A 17,684-nucleotide genomic window follows, 5' to 3' on the forward strand; every position below is an offset into this window, starting at 1 on the left:
TTTTTCAAGCCTTGCGATACACTACCGCCATCTAGTTTCAATTTAGTCAACTAAAGTATATTTTTTATATATTTAACTGAATAAAAAATATAAAAGGGTATATATATATAGTAGGCCTTACATGTATTCACCTTTTCGGTGTACGTAGAGACACGTAGCGGCAAATTCCAGAAGATTATAAACTGATGAATATTATCATCGTCTGCTATTTTAAAACAAAGCATACCCATATCCACTAGTAATGGGACATTTTTAATGTAAACAAAATAATCTAATCATTTATCAACTTTATATTCAATTTGTAAACGTAGCATTTCAATGGAAGCGTATCTTTAAAATCTTGTTACTGCAATAACAAATTCGTTTCGACTGATTGATTTTTGGGGGAAATTAACAATATATATTTACTCCAATATTTTAATTTCCTAGTTTCGCAATTTTTTATCGAAGTTTTATCGCTTGGTGAGATCACTGTTGTTCGCGGAAGTAGCAAAAACACACTCGATTCAGAGATTGTTCTCACTAGTCTTAACCGATTATTCAAAATAACGGTCAAAAACGCCGCCGATCAGTTTAGTAAATTATTTTCAGCGGCGTAATCGTCGGCCATTTTCGGTATGGAGATACAGGCCGGAAGGCAGGCAAGGCTGCCAGATTTCGATAGACTGAAAACGGCCAACTTTCTCAAATGTTTTCGTTTTAAAAACGAAAATTTTGCGGCGTAGCTATCGACTTAGACGATAACAATTTAAATTTTTAAGTTGGACATTTAGGTAAAAGGTGGCTCTATAAATAGATTTTACTTTTTACAATTACTAGAAGTTAAAAAAAAGAGTATCCGTCGAACCATCTAGACCATGGATTGCGCGTGATTCACTATTCGCATTACAAATATAATTGAACGTAAGACGACTACCCAAACTTATAATTACAGCCCACCGGACACGGCCTACAACTGACTACTCTGTGGGTTTGACCCATTAAAATGGAAATAGGAGGAGGCTCTCATTTAAATGAAAAGTGCGAAACTCGAAAAGCTGACCGCCTCCGTGCAAACGGTCACTTTTACGTAAAAGTTCGGGTCAACCGTTCCCAAATGTATCTAATACCCGTTTTAACAGATACCCACGCGTTTCTAACTCAAGTCTGAGTCGTTTTTAGTCAGGAAGCTTCGACTCTTGGAGCTTCCTTCCTAGATGGGTGATTCTTATCAGTTACCCACCTTTCAGGGATTCGATTCCGTTCTGCAGTTTCAATTTGTACCTCTCTCTTCCTGTCTAGAAAAAGTATCCATTTCGTGGGATAATTTATTGGAATTAGATTAGAGAGAATATTTCTACGATTATATACATATATTTGCCCGAAATCGTATAAAACGTTTCACTGGTTTTCTAATTTCCGATATTTATTTTATCTTAGCCTCCGGGTTTGGGAAAACGTTTCAAAGTTTATGTACGTTTACTGGGGAAGATTTTTGGAACTAAATCGAAAAATCGTCTACGACTGCCGCTTATCACACCTACGTTTCGTTAAACTTTGGAACAGAAATGTTAAACTCATTGATCCATCATAAATATGGAAGTTTGTACTTTCTTTATTGGTATCTATTAAGACAATTTCGCCGCTAGTGGCGTGACCGAGCTAGAAGTTAATAATAAATAATTAATAAATACTTGTAATTCATTTTTAATTAAATTTTTGCTGGATGGTATATATCATTACAAAATTCTAGTGAAACAATATTAAAATACTGTGCGAATAAATATTATTTAAAATCAACATGTAACCATAAATACTTGTTGTCATTTTGTCAAGACTACCAATGGAATAAATACTTGTTGTCAAGACTACAAATGGAATAAATACTTGTTGTCAAGACTAGCAATAGAATAAATAATTGTTGTCAAGACTACGAATAGAATAAATACTTGTTGTCAAGACTACGAATGGAATAAATACTTGTTGTCAAGTTTGAAAATTAAATAAACACTTGTTATCAAGGTTGAAAATTAAATAAACACTTGTTGTCAAGGTTGAAAATTAAATAAACACTTGTTGTCAAGGTTGAAAATTAAATAAACACTTGTTGTCAAGGTTGAAAATTAAATAAACACTTGTTGTTAAGACTACCAATGGAATAAATAATTGTTGTTAAGACTAGCAATATTATCAGAAGTATAGGAACCAAAGTTTTTGGAGATATCCAAAATTTTAAGAGGCATTTTCCTTCAAGGGCGTATTTAAGGGGGGGAGTTTGGGGGTTCAAACCCCCCCCCCCCCCCCGAAATGCTGATGACTGGGGGGGGGTGCCTAATAAAAATCAGTGAAACTTCCGTCAGCACCCCCCCCTTGAAATTTTCCCTCAAAACCCCCCTGAAATAAAATCCTGGATACGCCCTTGTTTTCCTTAACGTGGGGAGATGAACATCCATCTGAATCTCACACCCTTCAGTTTTCGAAAAAAAATTGCACTAAGGAATTGTGGGTATCCATATTCAATATACACGTTATCACTTACTAGTCGCTAGTTGGCGATAGTGGATCTTTGAAGGCGTGAAACTTGAAATCGTCGATTTCGGAAATCCCAAATGTAAATTGCATTTACGAGTTAGTACGAGTTAGTACGAGATATTGCGAGTGGTCTGATAACTTTGCTTCGTATACTTCTGATACTGTAAATACCGACTATAATAACAAGTCTTGTTGTCAAGACTACCGATAGTATAAATACTAACAAGGAGAGTACCCGAGGTGTTTATTGCCGATTTTGTTCAAAGTCGGGCGTAATGTAGACCTATATGAAATATGAAATTTCCCAAAAGGAAACGTTGCACTACCCATTCGATTTGCTATGGCAACCGAAAATGTTTTTGATCACTTAAAACAATAAAATCTCCATTTAAAAAAGCATGGGATTTTCTCGGTTTCACGAAAATTTTGAAAAAAATTGAAAAACACGAAATGTGTAGTTTGGACCACATTTAGGTAAATTTCATCAAGTTTGGGTAAATTGAAACATTTTTAGGGTAAATTTGTAACAAATTTTGGGTAAAATAAGGAAAAAATCTTATTTTGGTTGTAAGTGGTCAAAAACATTTTCGGTTGCCATGGCAAATCGAATTGGTAGTGCAACGTCTCCTTTTGGAAAATTTCATATCTCATATAGGTCTACATTACGGCCGACTTTGAACTAAATCGGCAATAAACACCTCGGGTACTCTCCTTGTAAGTATAATAACAATGGAATAATCAGGCGCCGTTTTCTTAGATTGCTACTACTCTATAATATTTAATAGGGATCTAAAAATAAACTTTCGCCGTGCCATTGACCGAGTTAAGCATTGGCCAGGTGCCCCCTGGGGGTCCTTGTTAACAATGGGGAACCATTTTGTTTTAAACTTACAATTTTAGAAGGATAAAATATTTTTAATTGATTTAATTTTCCATAAATTTGCTTTAAATAATCTCTTTTTGTTGCGATATTAAACAATATTAATTTGTATTTGATTTTTCCTCACGGAACGAAGAAAACGTATAGTGTAAAGCTTGTTTTCCACGACGCGTTTCTCAGCTTTGAAACGTTCAAACGTTTTTACGCGCGTAAAGAAAATAACATTATGACGCGCGCCAGTGGAAAACCAGCTAATAGCTTGTTTTCCACTAGCGCGCGTCATAATGTTATTTACTCTACGCGCGTAAAAACGTTTGAACGTTTCAAAGCTGAGAAACGCGTCGTTGCGCGCGCCAGTGGAAAACAAGCTTTACGCGTCCTTTGGACGGTTGTTGGTTCATAAGTATCAAAACCAGTCACCAGATGGAGAGAAGCTCTCTACGCGGCTATCGATTTCACATACTCTGTAGAAAATAGGTGCCTAGGACACCGGCCTTTGTTTATTTGAGCTTTAAAATTTAAAAGCCGTTTTTCTCTAAAAAGTTTGAACTGGGGAAAATCTTGTAGCAAAAAGATACCATCGCAGTCGGCAGGATTCGAACCTGCGCGGGGAGACCCCAACAGATTTCTAGTCTGTCGCCTTAACCACTCGGCCACGACTGCCTGCTGTGCTGAGGCTAAGACGACCAACTAGTTAAAAATTGAAATTATATTATTTCTATTCATGCAGTATAATGTAAACGATAAATATAATATATATATCTATGATCATCATTTCATAAAACAATGATACTTTTTTATTCGAAAACGTTTGTGCTATATTAATATAATTTTAATAGTTCAGTTTCTAAAATTATTTTATTTTCTATACAATATGATTTTCAGTCTGGAAAAATTTCACTTATCAAGTTTTTTTATTTAAAACTTTTAAATAAAAATAAACCGCAGCCGGCAGGATTCGAACCTGCGCGGGGAGACCCCAACAGATTTCAAGTCTGTCGCCTTAACCACTCGGCCACGACTGCCAATGACGTTTCCGAGATAATACTTATTCTCATTTATGTTTCATGTAGTTTGGAGATCAATAAGACTTTAATAAAAAAAAGGATAACCATCTTCGCAGTCGGCAGGATTCGAACCTGCGCGGGGAGACCCCAACAGATTTCTAGTCTGTCGCCTTAACCACTCGGCCACGACTGCTTAAAGTTATGCTCTTTTATTTTATTCTTAAAGAAAATTATCAGTCTGCTACCACGCACATTGCTCTAGATAAAGATAATTATGAACCAGTTAGGGGTCCCCACGTCTTCCCACTTTTTCCCACCCCATCAGTACGTTTCTCTTGGCAAAATAGCTCCCGAATATGTAGTGCCCGGGCGGACCACCCCTATAAGCTATGCGACTGTTAAAAATGTTTACAGCAATTTCAGAGAAATGTGATGAAATATAAATGTGCACAGTGAACTGAAAAATATTCCGTAGACCTGGAAAAAGGCTGTAATTTTTATGATACTATCAGTAACATAAGGCTAGACTTTGGCTATGGCTGCCATTTCTTTTTTAATATAATTGTTTTTTGTCTTTAGTTTTTTAATTCTGTTATTGTAGAATTTTAGTTCCAACTAAACATTTAGTTTTTGTTTTTAGACTGTGCTCCCACATATGGTGGTGAGCCGCTGTTTCAAAAGAGTTGTATTTTATACGGGTCTAAAACTCGCGCTTACGTCATATTCATACTATCTTGAAAATGTCTAATGCCAGTGAGAAATGCAGATGGCGCTGGAATTGCTGTGTAGCTCCTGTGGACAGCTCTTGAATTTTGATTCTTGATCTGGAATAATCGTCTGCTTCAGACATGAACGAAAGTACGAAACATTGATGCACGTGGCGTCCGAAATCTGTGTTTGTCTATAACGTATTTATATCATTAATAATGCCGAAAAAAAGTAAAGTAGGAAAGCAGCGTAAAGATAAGTTTTACCACTTAGCTAAAGATGCTGGATACAGATCAAGAGCGGCTTTTAAGCTGGTACAGTTGAATCGTAAGTTCGAATTTTTGCAACGTGCTCGAGTCTTAGTAGATTTGTGCGCAGCACCAGGAGGATGGCTCCAAATTGCTCATCAAAATATGCCAGTGTCCAGCGTAATTATCGGTGTAGATCTAGTTCCAATAAAACCTATTCCGAACGTAATTACCCTACAAGAAGACATCACCACAAGTAAATGTAGATCAACTTTGAAAAAGCATCTAAAAACATGGAAAGCGGATGTTGTTCTCCATGATGGAGCTCCGAATGTAGGGAAAAGCTGGGATCATGATGCTTTTGCTCAAACTCAGCTTACTTTGCACGCTATGAAACTAGCTACAGAAATGTTATTGAAGGGAGGTTGGTTCATCACCAAAGTGTTTAGATCCAAAGACTATAATGCATTACTTTGGGTTTTTAATAAACTATTCAAGAAAGTCCATGCCACGAAGCCACAAGCTTCACGTCACGAATCTGCTGAAATATTTGTCATCTGTCAACACTATTTAGCTCCTGACAAAATAGACCCAAAATTCTTAGACCCTGCCCATGTCTTCAAAGATGTAGAACCAGAAACCAAAAAGAAGTTGAATCTTTTCAAAGCTGATAAACAGAAAAAAGCCAAAGCAGAAGGATATGCTGATGGTGATCAATCGCTCATTAACAAAGTCTCCGCCTCTGAGTTTATTAACAGCAACAATCACTTGGAAATTTTAGCCAATTGTACAGAAATTACCTTTGACAGTGAAGAAATTCTCAAACATAAATTAACATCTACAGAGATACAAGAATGTTGCCGAGATATTAAAGTTTTGGGAAAATCTGAACTGAAAGATCTTCTAGCCTGGAGGAAGAAATTAAAACAAATCTTTGATAAGACAAAACGAGAGCTTAAATTGCTAAAAGAACATAAAGATGATGTCATAGAAGTTGAAGCTAATGAAGTTGAAATCGAAGATGATGGCAGCGATGAAGAAGAGAAAAGGCTTAAACAAGATTTGAAGAAAAAGAAGAAGAAAATCTTAAAGGACAAACGGAAATTACAAGCCAAAACTGAACTTAAAATGGTAATAAAAGATGATGAACCCATAGCCCAAGAGGATGCTGAGTTGTTCCAGTTGGAACAAATTAAGAAAAGAAATAATTTGATCGCAATATCAGATCAGGATGCGTCAGTTGTGCTGGAAGGTGATGATGAAAGTGATGATGATTTACCATCCCGTAAGAAGAAAATGATGGCGTATGATAGAGATGATAAATCAATGGAGTGGAATGAATACAACACAAATCCCGATGATTCTGATGAAGAGAGTGCCGATGAAACTGGAAGCATTCATTTATCAGAATCAGATGATGATGATGATCATTCAGAGGAGGACAGTGATGATGATAATCAAATGGAGAAGAAAGATATTAATCCTTTAATAGTAGATCTAGAAGAAGATAATGCAGAGTCTAAAAGGGCTAAATTGTGGTTTGACAAAGAAGCGTTCGGAAATCTTGACAGTGATGAGGATATAGAGTTAGATTTAATGGCAGCAGCCAATGATAAAAAATCTGAAATTAAACTGAAGAGAGCCGCTGAAAATGATGATCCAGAATTAGTACCAGATAAAGCTGATTCCGAAACAGACTCGGCTGATGATGTTAATAATGATGACAGTTCATCAGATGAAGAAGAGGTACAAGCGCCACGTCGTAAAAAGAAGAAAATAAAGCTAGACCCACAAGGAATGGCGCTAGGAACTCTTTTGATAAAATCCAAAAAGGCAAAGAGGGATATAATTGATTCGGCTTACAACCGCTACGCGTTCAATGATGAAAATCTTCCAGATTGGTTTGTAGAAGATGAAACCAAACACAACCGGCCTAATATACCAGTAACAGCTGAAATGGTTGCAGATTACAAAGCAAGACTGAAGGAAATCAATGCGAGACCCATTAAAAAGGTTGCAGAAGCGAAAGGAAGGAAACGGAAGAGAGAGTTGAAGAAAATGGAGAGGGCAAGAAAAAAAGCTGAAGCGGTTACTGAAAGTCTCGATATGACGGCGCAAGAAAAAGCCCAGCACATTAAAACCATATACAAAAAAGCTTTGGCCGAAAAGAAGGATAAGAATGTTACGTACGTTTTCCCCAAGAAAGGCATTGGCAAAAAAGTACGGCGCCCCCCCGGAGTCAAAGGCAAATTTAAAGTTGTTGACAAAAGAATGAAGAAAGATGATAGAAAGAAAAAGGTACAGGTTAAAGGGAAGAAATCACAACGTAGGAGGAAAAGGAAGCGTTAATAATTTCTTGTACATAATTGTTTTGGGATTTAAATAAATTGTACAATATTTATTTCCATTTTGTAAACTTTTATTTCAGATAGTGCGTATAAATAAGTTTAATATTTTGCTATTTAGTGGCGACTCTGTTCTCTTTGATTCTCTTTCTCTATTTCTGCATTAATTTTCTCCCAATCAATTTTAACCTAAAATTAAAAATATTTTTCAATTCATGAGTTAAAATAAAATGTTCTGTGCTATTTTAACCAAATTACTTCTTTAGAATATTCCAAGAACTTTTTATTTGTTTCATCCATGTCAAACCGTTGAAGGTATTTTTGCCTGAATGCAATAACTGTATCTACATGACATTTATTTCTTAAAGCCAAATCAAGAGCCCTGAAATTTTTAATATTAAGGGCTGTTATATATCAGTAATGGTTAATTAAATATGGTCTCAAATTGTGGTTGTAAATTTTCTGAACATTTCTTATTTTAATAACCAAATTGGTAGCGTGTTATTAAACTACCATTACCTATCCCAGTGGTAATTGTGTATATTATTTAAGATGGCTCTAAATGCAAGTCCAGCATGCAGCAAGTAAGTTTCCGCTTCCCTGTTGTTTCTACACATTAAAGCCATTTCCGCATCTCTGAGCTCTTTAAGCGGCATGCTCTTAATGTGTTGGATGTAATAGACTTTATCCACTTCTTCCAAAGCGGCATAAGCAACTTCCGCTGTGTTTAGATCCCTCGCTGCTGTTGCCATTGCAGCCAGACAACCCCACAATGCTTCATCCTGAAGTTAATCTTTATTAAATTTGCAATTTCAATTTTTATTAAGTGAACTCTTTACATTAACAAAACGACAAAGTTTAAGAGCATCCTCCCAATGAGATGATGAAATATATCCATGTAAAACCGAGGCATACGGTGAAATAGATACGGAAACTTGAGACCCATCAACTCTTCTTAGAGTGACATGATTACCCACAAAACTTACAATCTGGGGATTCTTGCCAAATTCCCTATTAATAAAAATTTTGGGTGAAGTAAACTACAGCGGCCTTATTGCTTTTTATTTATTTTTGGCTTGCGCCTTGTAGATAGCGTGAGTATTTTTTTTGCCGCAAACAAATATTTGATTTTTTTATTTAATTGGTTAGGTTAGGTTAGGTTTTGCCGATTTTGGGTGAAGCTTTATAATTTCTTTGGCTTGAGTCTGGTAGACCTTGTCACATAGACTGCGTGGATATTTATTTTTTTGGCCGCAAATGAAGATTTAATTTTTTAATTTAATTTAAAAGTTGCCAATTATTGGGAATTTTTACGTTTTTTGTTGAGTGTTCGCTGACACCACTGTTTTGGTAGCCCACACAATGTGTTTTTGAGTTGATGTATTTTTGTTTTTTGTTAGAGGGCGTCACTGAAGCTTCTATTGGCTTAGGCGTATTATGTACCCTCTTTATGAATAAATAAATGCTTTTGAAATATTTAAGTACAGTTTACAATTGCACTAGTTACGATGTTAGTAGGTACGATTCCAGATGGTCCATAAGTATGGGGCTTGGGCATGAGAGCGTAGTTAACCTGCATCACTGTCAGGCACCAATACTTACTACCACTACAAACTGTCAAAAAGAATTGCAATAAAAAACTACAAACTTCCAAAAATTGTCAAAATGTTTAAATTTAATTAAAAAATTAAATCTTCTTTGGGGCGAAAAAAATACCCTCGTAATCTCCACGTCAAACGCTATCGTATCCACCAAAAAAGCATAAGGAAAAAAAAAGGCCGCTGTACTTTAATTTGCCAAAAGTTTAAGTTTAATTGAGACTGGGAAATAAATTTTACCCGGCTCTTCTCTCAGTTATAGTTCTTGGCAAAAGTCCTGGATCTACGAATACAACTCCTGGGTAATACCAAATAATTAATCTACCTCCTTCTTGAAGTGTAGCTAATAAATTGGCGCTATCATTCCATTGCATGGATTGCATCATAGCACCTTAAAATAAGGCAAGATTAAACAGTGTTTTATGTTCATTCAGTTGTACCATGGTTGTACCATTACCTAATTTGTACGATTTGACTGCTGAATTGGGCTGAGGTCTAACCATAGTCAGATACAAGTCGTTATTCTTATCAATTATGGCTAGTTTTCGTTCATTAGGCAGCCCACATTGATCCAAGGCTACATCTATCACTTCTGCCTATAAAAAAATTATTCAAACTTATTGGGTTAGATAATTGGGGGTTATAATTACTTTATGGGTAAAAGGTTTTCCATCCCCGAGAATTCGTCCAGTTTGTGTGTCAAATATAAATATTACTGTAAAATATTATTTTATTTAAAAACTGATACAGTATGAAAAATATAGGATGGTACCTTTCTCGTCTGACTTATCCCGGACAGCAATAGCATCGTTACTCAAACTAACAGTGTAACTATTTAGAATATCTGGTCTCATACCTGGCCATTTTGGGGAACTTAGGAGTTTACCATCGTAGGAATGAAGATATAAACCACCTCCGTCAATTAGCAGAAAGTACCTAATGTTAAAAATTATAATTAATCATTTGCGCAATAATAAGTTTTAATTCTATTACTTTTCTGACTGCATAATTAGACTAGCATTGCCCTCTTTGAGGTCCGTAATTTGTGGAGTATTCCAATTTTTTGTACTGTTAACAGAAAATTATATTATAGAGTCAGTTCCATACTCCTATGCATTCTTAATTAATCATATAACCTGTATATAAAGCATTGGTTGGAGGTTACAACCAACAAATGGCTAAAGCCGAGTGAAGTTTTGATTATATTATCTGTGAAATCTAGACTTTCCATTACGTCATTCGATACGTTTCTAACCACTATGGTTTTTCTTCCCCGCACTGTAGCTTCGAAATTTTTCCATTCTAGCCTCCTGTAAATACATCACTCTAATGCTAATTCTAATGCTTAGGGATGCACCGATATATCAGCCTATTTATCACTTAAAATGAAAAAAAAAACATTCGGATACTCTCTGGCAAACTTCTTTTAATGAAAAATTAGACTAAAATGGTAGGACAGTGCACTGAACTGTCTTTTACAATGATTTTATCATATACACTACTGTTATGATAGATAACTTTGTTAATATTGGCCTACGAATAGCCGATATATCGACCACCAATAGCTGATAATAACAACCAATATTACCGCCGATATATCAGTGCATCCCTACTAATGCTATTTTGGTTGAAATTATACAATACTTTTCTATAACATGGGCGAAGACAACATGCCCATTTCCACAAGCTCCCGTAACTTGCGTTCCATCACTAGACCAACACACACTATAAATACTTTGCGTTTGAGGTTTGTCTAATGAGAATGACCACTGTATTTTAAAGATATATAGTTTATCAATAAAGATATGATGTTAAAAATTTTACAAAACAACCCACCCCAGTTTTATCACAGAGCCTTAATGTGTTGAATGATCCAACGCTAAAAATTTCACCATCAGGTGACCAAGCCAAAGAAGTGACAGGATAGTCCATAGAACCACTAGTGTATAACAACCTTCCGTACATATCCCAGACCTTTACAAGTAAATATTAATAATTAGATTAAAAAAGCAAAAACATTTAATTAAAAAAACCTTATAAACTTGCTTTATATTTACAATCCTCTCCTCCTGATACAATGTGAGTATTATTCGGGTTCCAAGCCACTTTTAATATCAGTGCTTCGTGAGCTTTCCACTAATTTGATAGAAATTTTAAGTTAGTTAAGTAATTATGCATAAGGTGCATACCATATTTTCATTAGAAACAAAATAGCATAAGTAAGACGAAAAACAATGTTGCTATGCTATTTGGATGATGACGTGTTCACTTCTTAAATTTTAAAATTTAAATCCTCATAATTGAAAATGTTAAAACTTAACAATGCATTATTTTGCCAAAGCAAGACTATTTAATACTTTTGAGATTTTCTTTGCATTATACCTGGCAGTTCTAAAGACTAGTAACAATTCACGGAAAAAGTTGTCAATTGTTAGTAACATAATGATATGGTAATTTGGAAAAGAAACTGTCATTAAAAAAGTACTGTTGGGAGAATGGCAGTGGCGTAGTCAGGATTTTTTTCCAGGGGGGGGGGCACACAATTAAAAATAAATAAAAATACTGGTATGAACTACCATCCATTTTTTTATTCACCCCAACCTCCACTACTGGAGAATAGGTATAGTAATTTAGGTAATTATTTTTAACCTGTAATGGTTTGGAGTTAGGCTGCAAAGACTTTATGACTAGATTGCTTCCCAATGTGAATAAAATTTGGTCTGAATTAGGACCCCACGCAATGGAATATATAGAAACATCTGTAAAATTATAAAATTTTATATTTCATAGTGAATTTAGATGGCTTTTGATTTTGTAATTTAATGCGCCTTAACTATTTGATGTGAGTGTAGATCTTAACATCCCAGATCTTGACCAGATTTTAATTTGCCCATCTTCACCAGCTGAAGGACATTAGCATAATTGAAAAGTTGTAAACAAGTAAAATATAATTTAAATTATCTTACCAGTGGCCAAAGCAGTTCCATCATGACTCCATCGCCCTGCTAAAACAGCCCCTCTATGTGCTTCGACACTTTTCTCAATGCGTCCGGCTTTTGAAATTAAATGAAACTTCCCTGTCAAGTATATAGGAAATTTTATAAGTGAAACACAACGCGCTAGCCATAATGATATTTCTCGACTACCATCAGTTGAAGTTAGAGCAAAAAGTTCGCTTCCCGCTTGTTTCTTTGCAACACCAGCAACTCTTGGAAACCAATGCATATCTGTTGGAAATATGTCCTCTGGTAAATCTGAAAGTTTGGTAGCATCGCCTGTTTTGAGACTCCATTGCAATATTTGGTGATCATCTCCAGCAGAATAAACTATTTCAGTGGTATACCAACCAACACAACTAACTAAATCCTATTATTATGACAGAATAAATTTAACTTCATAATTCATATTTTATTTCAAAAATATTTCACGTACTGTATGCTTTGGCTCCTTTGGTAAATACGTTTTAAATCTCATGTCAACAAAATTTCAAGGTACTTTTAGTTCCTTTTAAAAATTTACCCGCGGTTTTGTTTACAAATATCTGACTGACAAGGTCGTTGTCATAGTGACAGACAGTCTTGAAAAATCTCCGTACGGTATCGCCATCTAGGAACCTCGGCTGAAACTAAAATATTTTTTGCGTGTGACATTTCTCACCTAATTCGTTTTTGTCCTTGAAACAAGTTTTATTTTATTGAAATATTCATCGAATATTTGAAATTTGAATTTTCTTTACTTACCTTGAAGACTTTGAGCATGTTTATTAACCTTCAGTTGCCTCTTTGTTCATTTTCCCTCCGGTGACATCGGTTTTAAAGTTAAGCCTTAGTGACTTTTCTTTCCATTGGTATAGGATTGTAAAATTGGAATTGGGTTTTGGTTACTTCGTGAAATATTTTGACATCTATTAGTATCGCGATAGTTGTAAGTGACATGGTGAGAGATAATTCTTTGGTGCAAGATGATGTCGAGGCCGATCTTGTTCCGAAAAACTGGCCCAAATCAGAAAATTCCATACATCCAAGCTTCATACGCTTTATCAATCGTACAGAACGGAATGTAGATGTTATTTGGCTTGATTATCAAGGAAAACAACGCTTCTACAATACTCTTGGACCTGGCCCTAATCATTTCCTCGATGTGAACACCTTTGTTGGGCACCCTTGGATATTTAAAGACCGAGATACAGGTGACTATATGGTGGTACAAAGAAAAGTAGTTTACGTTTCTAAACATTTTCCACGTACACCTGTTCGAAGATGCGTCAATATTACCCTTCCTGTGTTTTCCTTGAAAATACGATGTTTCCAAGTTTTTAAATCATTATTGGGAAATTCCAGTGATATAAAGGAACTAGAAATTCCTCAGACTCTAGTGAAAGAACTCGAGGATTATTACCTTAAAAGTGACGTTGAGTAATGCAACAAAGTCAATAAGAAGTTTTTATAACTATATGAAGCTATAAACTAAATTAGCCTGTCTATTTCATATTCTTTATTTACAGTATGAATGTTAGTGGTTTTTATATCAATTCAAATGAAATTTATTTTTAAATAAATGATTTATTATACATATCAGGTGAAATGAAATTAGCAAGGTAATTGCAAATTTAGACTATTAATTATTGCCTGTAATATGTTTCAGTTTTTGTGACAGGCAGAATATTACATGAATTTGGTGAAGAGTGTGAGATACATATTCCAAAAACCAAGGTTTTAAACTTTTAGGAAAAGAAAATTTGCTGTATCACTGCAATGCATTTGTATTCACTCATTTTCACTTTTCTTCAGATATAATTTACATACACTGCGAGTCATGGGCTGATTCCCTGTCCCTAATGAAGAGTTTTGCCAAGAAAATGAGGGTTAGAAAAAAGACAATGAAAAATAGAGCGTATAATATAGTTTAGATAATTGAGTAGAATCTCTAAGGAGCTTCTTTCTCTGTTCAGTGTTCATCTCTCTCTTAAAATGGCATAACAGAAAGAGCCCCTCTTTCATTAGAGAGTAGTAGTTCCTTAGAATACCCGTAGTAAGAGAGGGTGAACTGTTAGAATCATCTCGCCTCTTTTTTTTCTGTGTAACTTTCTAGGCAATCGACTCCTCTTCCTTATCATCATATGAAAGGAGAGAACGTTTCTTTTATTTCCGTCCCCATCCCAACTGCTTTTCTTCTTATCCCTACAGAGATTCTCTAACATCCACAGGGATTGAGTGATATATTGTTTACTCCACTACGTTTCCCCGACTTTGGAAGCCTATTCTTTCGGGGGAATAAGGTTGGCGAGATAAAGTGAATATTATGGCCGTCCCATTTTAATCGCTTAAATTGTCCAAGCATTAAAAGTTTCGTGTTTTTGCCTCCGTCGCTCTCCATTCGGAATCTTTCCTCCCGTTTGTGTCTGAGAATCTTCTCGCGAGAGGGCGGCAGAGTATTTTTAGGGGCTGGAGATAGAATGAAGTCTTTTGTGTTAGACTGAGAGGAAGGGGCGAGAGAGAGGGTCGCGGAGAAATTATTAATTTGAAGTTCCCTTTTATTCCGATTTTCTGGGCCGAAATAAGCTTTTACAATTGAAGTTTTTCACTCTCTCTCGCCTCCTTTTTTCTATTCTCTTTCATTCTCTTCGAGTCAAGTTGTTTTTTCGCCTAGCTTTTTATCCACTTGTACAAAAAGAAACTTAATTGGGTAGAAAAGAGACGCACCTCGCGCGATAGAAAGAAGAGCGCCCTCTTCAGTTCTTTCGGGGACTTAGAATTCATTTAGAAATGGCAATCCTTCTCACCCCTTTCACAAGGAGTACAAAAAGCGTTTTCTCAGAGCCAGTAATTGAATGCCAAGACGCTTTTTTTTCTTTCGTAAATCTTTTAACTCCTCTTTCCATTATGAAGTGGAAATCCCTCTTTAAACATTGCTTCCAATAAGTAATACTTAAATTATCTCTAATTTATTTAAGAATTTAACACTTCCCTCTTATTAGCTCTCCCTTTCTCCTGCACAAATTGACATTCTGTAAGAATCGAAATTGCATTGAATAGGTTAAGCCTGTTTTAGGAAACTTAGGGCCAACACGTTTTTTAGCGCGAACCATAAGGGTTTCAGTTGAAATAATTAAAGGAGTGACGTAGAACTCACGTCATACCCAAAAAGATAAGCGCATCTATCTAAAAGATAAGCGCATTTAGCCATGGAGGACGAAACTACTATCCTGGAGAGGAAAAGAAGGCTAGCGAACAGTGGCCTTTGTGCCTAGTAGAGTGTCTCCACCTATCGATGAACGGAATAACTATAACTTTATAAAAATTCCGTAATGGCTGTCCTAAAATAGGAGGCGCTAAGAGCCTACGAGTCAGGCGTAACGCCTGGCGCCTCTAGCGTATTTTCGTGCCGTACTTCGAACAATCGGCCTGTGCTAGAGGTATCGTATTTACCTCTCCAGAAATACTTTCTTTCTCCATGATTTAGCTAGGCAACTTTAAAACATTATCACACGCTGGTCCTAAGTCTCGGCAGGGGTCACTGCACGCCCTCTCTATGACGACGAGGCAAAGAGAACGTATTAGGACTAAGTATATAGTTTTCAGTTCATTCAAAATGTGTGGTCCTACTAGAAATCGCTCTGAATAATGTTTTTAGCTATTTAATTATGTAAATTATAGGCTTCGAGCTTAAGAAACATAGCGCCACCTGCCTTAATATCCATCAACTTATTCAGATAATATTGAACGAGCAGGCAGCTCTCATATCAGTGTCGTAGCGTGGGAGGGGCAAAGGGGTCCATGGCCCCGGGCGGCTTAGATGTAGGGGGCGGCCTGTGGCCTGGAAAATTGAAACGAACGCGGCCGGCCGAGATTGTGTATCAGAAAAATTATAAAAATTATTAAAGGTCTACAATGTTCATGTTGAGATTAACAAATCTGAGTTTCTTGGCAAAAGGTACCAATTACTATTGACCATTTCATTAAAGAGTTCGCGTTGCTAAAAACACGCAAAATAAAATTTTAATTTTTAAATTACTTGAATCCTTTTGCAATCAACAGAGCAACAAAGTATCACAGATTTTTCACCGATTTTTTGCTTAGTTGCGAAAATAAAGAGGGGGGGGGGGGGCGGCCAATTTAGGGTTTGCCCCGGGTGAAAGAAATACACACTACGCCACTGTCTCATATATTCAATTTAAAATTAGGTCGGTAGGCGTCAATACTTGTGACCAAAATTTAAACTACGCACGAAGCCTTTAGTTCTAAAAATATGCAATTAAGCTTTCTCTGACATTCTTATAGCTAGTTACGTTAATTTTGGTTATAGCAGACGTTTTTAAGTTCATAAAAATGGAACATGTACCTTCGCAAGCTTCTAGCAGATTCCATTGGGCGCGAATTTCCTGTCAAAACGTGGATGTGTACACCGCATTTTTGCCCAAAGTTTACTGCGCGAAATGTTAAAATTACACTGCGTACTTCTCTCGTAAGAGATATATTATATACTTCTGGTTATAGCTATTCCTCCGAAATAAATTTAGCATCTATTTATATTTTTAACGAAATCTGTAAGAACCAAATTTTCCATTGAAAAGACAATATATCCGCCTCATTTTCCCCATTTTTCCATATTAAAAGATAGGTTTCTATGACAACCATTTTTTTAAAATCAGTATAAAGCTGGTACTGTTTTTGACTTTATTATATAAATGAAAATCATACAAAGGTTTCTTTTATAATAAAACAACTTTTAAGTTTCCATTGTTCCACGCGGGAGGGCGCCACAAAAGGGGTCTTATCTCCTAATACACTTTTTTTTTTTAAAGAAGTTCTATTATAATAATCATCTTCTGTCTTTAAAGATGTGTTGCTTTTGGTGACTTTTTTGTATTCCGTCGGGTACTTCTTATCTTTGGAGCTTCTTTTGTTACCTCCTATCCCATAATGGATAAAGTAGAACAATGGACTATTAGACACTGTTTTTAAATTTTCATTAAAAAAACGACAGAAAAAATGTATAATAGCTAAATCAGGTGTTAAGCATCATATTTTTCCATTATGTGTCCAAACAACGAAGCTGGGTTTTGTTTCCATTAGATTTAGTTTTAAAGGAAATGTTTTCATACTTACAAGGAGACGACCCGAGGCAGTGGCGTAGCCAGGATTTTGTTTCGGGGGGGGGGGGCACGCCATTGAAAAAAAGTAAAAAATAAAAATATTTGTACGTACGACCATACGTTTCGGGGGGGGGGGGGGGGGCACAGCGGGCATATGCCACTGACCCGAGTAGTTACACACCGATTTTATTCAAACTCGGGGGATTGGTAGACCTTTATGTAATTTGAAAAATCTTAAAAGGAATTTATTCAATGGGCAACGGTTTTGCCATGGCAACGAAAAATGTTTTTG

At 35.9% G+C, this 17,684-nt stretch overlaps 3 protein-coding genes and 3 non-coding genes across 6 annotated transcripts; 2 read left to right on the forward strand and 4 right to left on the reverse strand.

Annotated features, from left to right (window-relative positions):
* Positions 1–3,972: 3,972 nt before the first annotated feature.
* On the reverse strand, positions 3,973–4,054 carry TRNAS-AGA (transfer RNA serine (anticodon AGA)). Its single transcript has one exon. It is a non-coding gene; the product is annotated as a tRNA-Ser (tRNA).
* A 280-nt stretch (positions 4,055–4,334) lies between these two features.
* Positions 4,335–4,416, reverse strand: TRNAS-UGA (transfer RNA serine (anticodon UGA)). Its single transcript has one exon. It is a non-coding gene; the product is annotated as a tRNA-Ser (tRNA).
* Positions 4,417–4,509: 93 nt separating this feature from the next.
* TRNAS-AGA (transfer RNA serine (anticodon AGA)) lies at positions 4,510–4,591 on the reverse strand. Its single transcript has one exon. It is a non-coding gene; the product is annotated as a tRNA-Ser (tRNA).
* Positions 4,592–5,005: 414 nt separating this feature from the next.
* On the forward strand, positions 5,006–7,756 carry LOC149954170 (pre-rRNA 2'-O-ribose RNA methyltransferase FTSJ3). The gene has a single exon (XM_090168948.1). It carries the CDS (start codon positions 5,325–5,327, stop codon positions 7,701–7,703), a length of 2,379 nt encoding a protein of 792 aa, XP_090025074.1. The 5' UTR covers positions 5,006–5,324; the 3' UTR covers positions 7,704–7,756.
* A 7-nt stretch (positions 7,757–7,763) lies between these two features.
* On the reverse strand, positions 7,764–12,892 carry LOC149954171 (intraflagellar transport protein 80 homolog). The gene is made up of 18 exons (XM_090168949.1): positions 12,730–12,892; positions 12,444–12,663; positions 12,264–12,374; positions 12,132–12,200; positions 11,947–12,056; positions 11,344–11,433; positions 11,134–11,271; positions 10,942–11,066; positions 10,434–10,607; positions 10,291–10,365; positions 10,070–10,233; positions 9,948–10,012; positions 9,755–9,893; positions 9,538–9,688; positions 8,539–8,710; positions 8,219–8,481; positions 7,958–8,081; positions 7,764–7,888 (listed from the first exon to the last, which is right to left on the reverse strand). Exons 1-18 carry the CDS (start codon positions 12,769–12,771, stop codon positions 7,817–7,819), a joined length of 2,304 nt encoding a protein of 767 aa, XP_090025075.1. The 5' UTR covers positions 12,772–12,892; the 3' UTR covers positions 7,764–7,816.
* Positions 12,893–13,230: 338 nt separating this feature from the next.
* Positions 13,231–13,716, forward strand: Vhl (von Hippel-Lindau protein). The gene has a single exon (XM_090169861.1). The coding sequence runs from the start codon at positions 13,231–13,233 to the stop codon at positions 13,714–13,716; it is 486 nt and encodes a 161-aa protein (XP_090025987.1).
* Positions 13,717–17,684: the final 3,968 nt, after the last annotated feature.

This window comes from Leiobunum rupestre, chromosome 3, assembly GCF_980474605.1.
Source record: "Leiobunum rupestre chromosome 3, qqLeiRupe1.1.hap1, whole genome shotgun sequence".
NCBI classification, from domain to species: domain Eukaryota; kingdom Metazoa; phylum Arthropoda; class Arachnida; order Opiliones; family Sclerosomatidae; genus Leiobunum; species Leiobunum rupestre.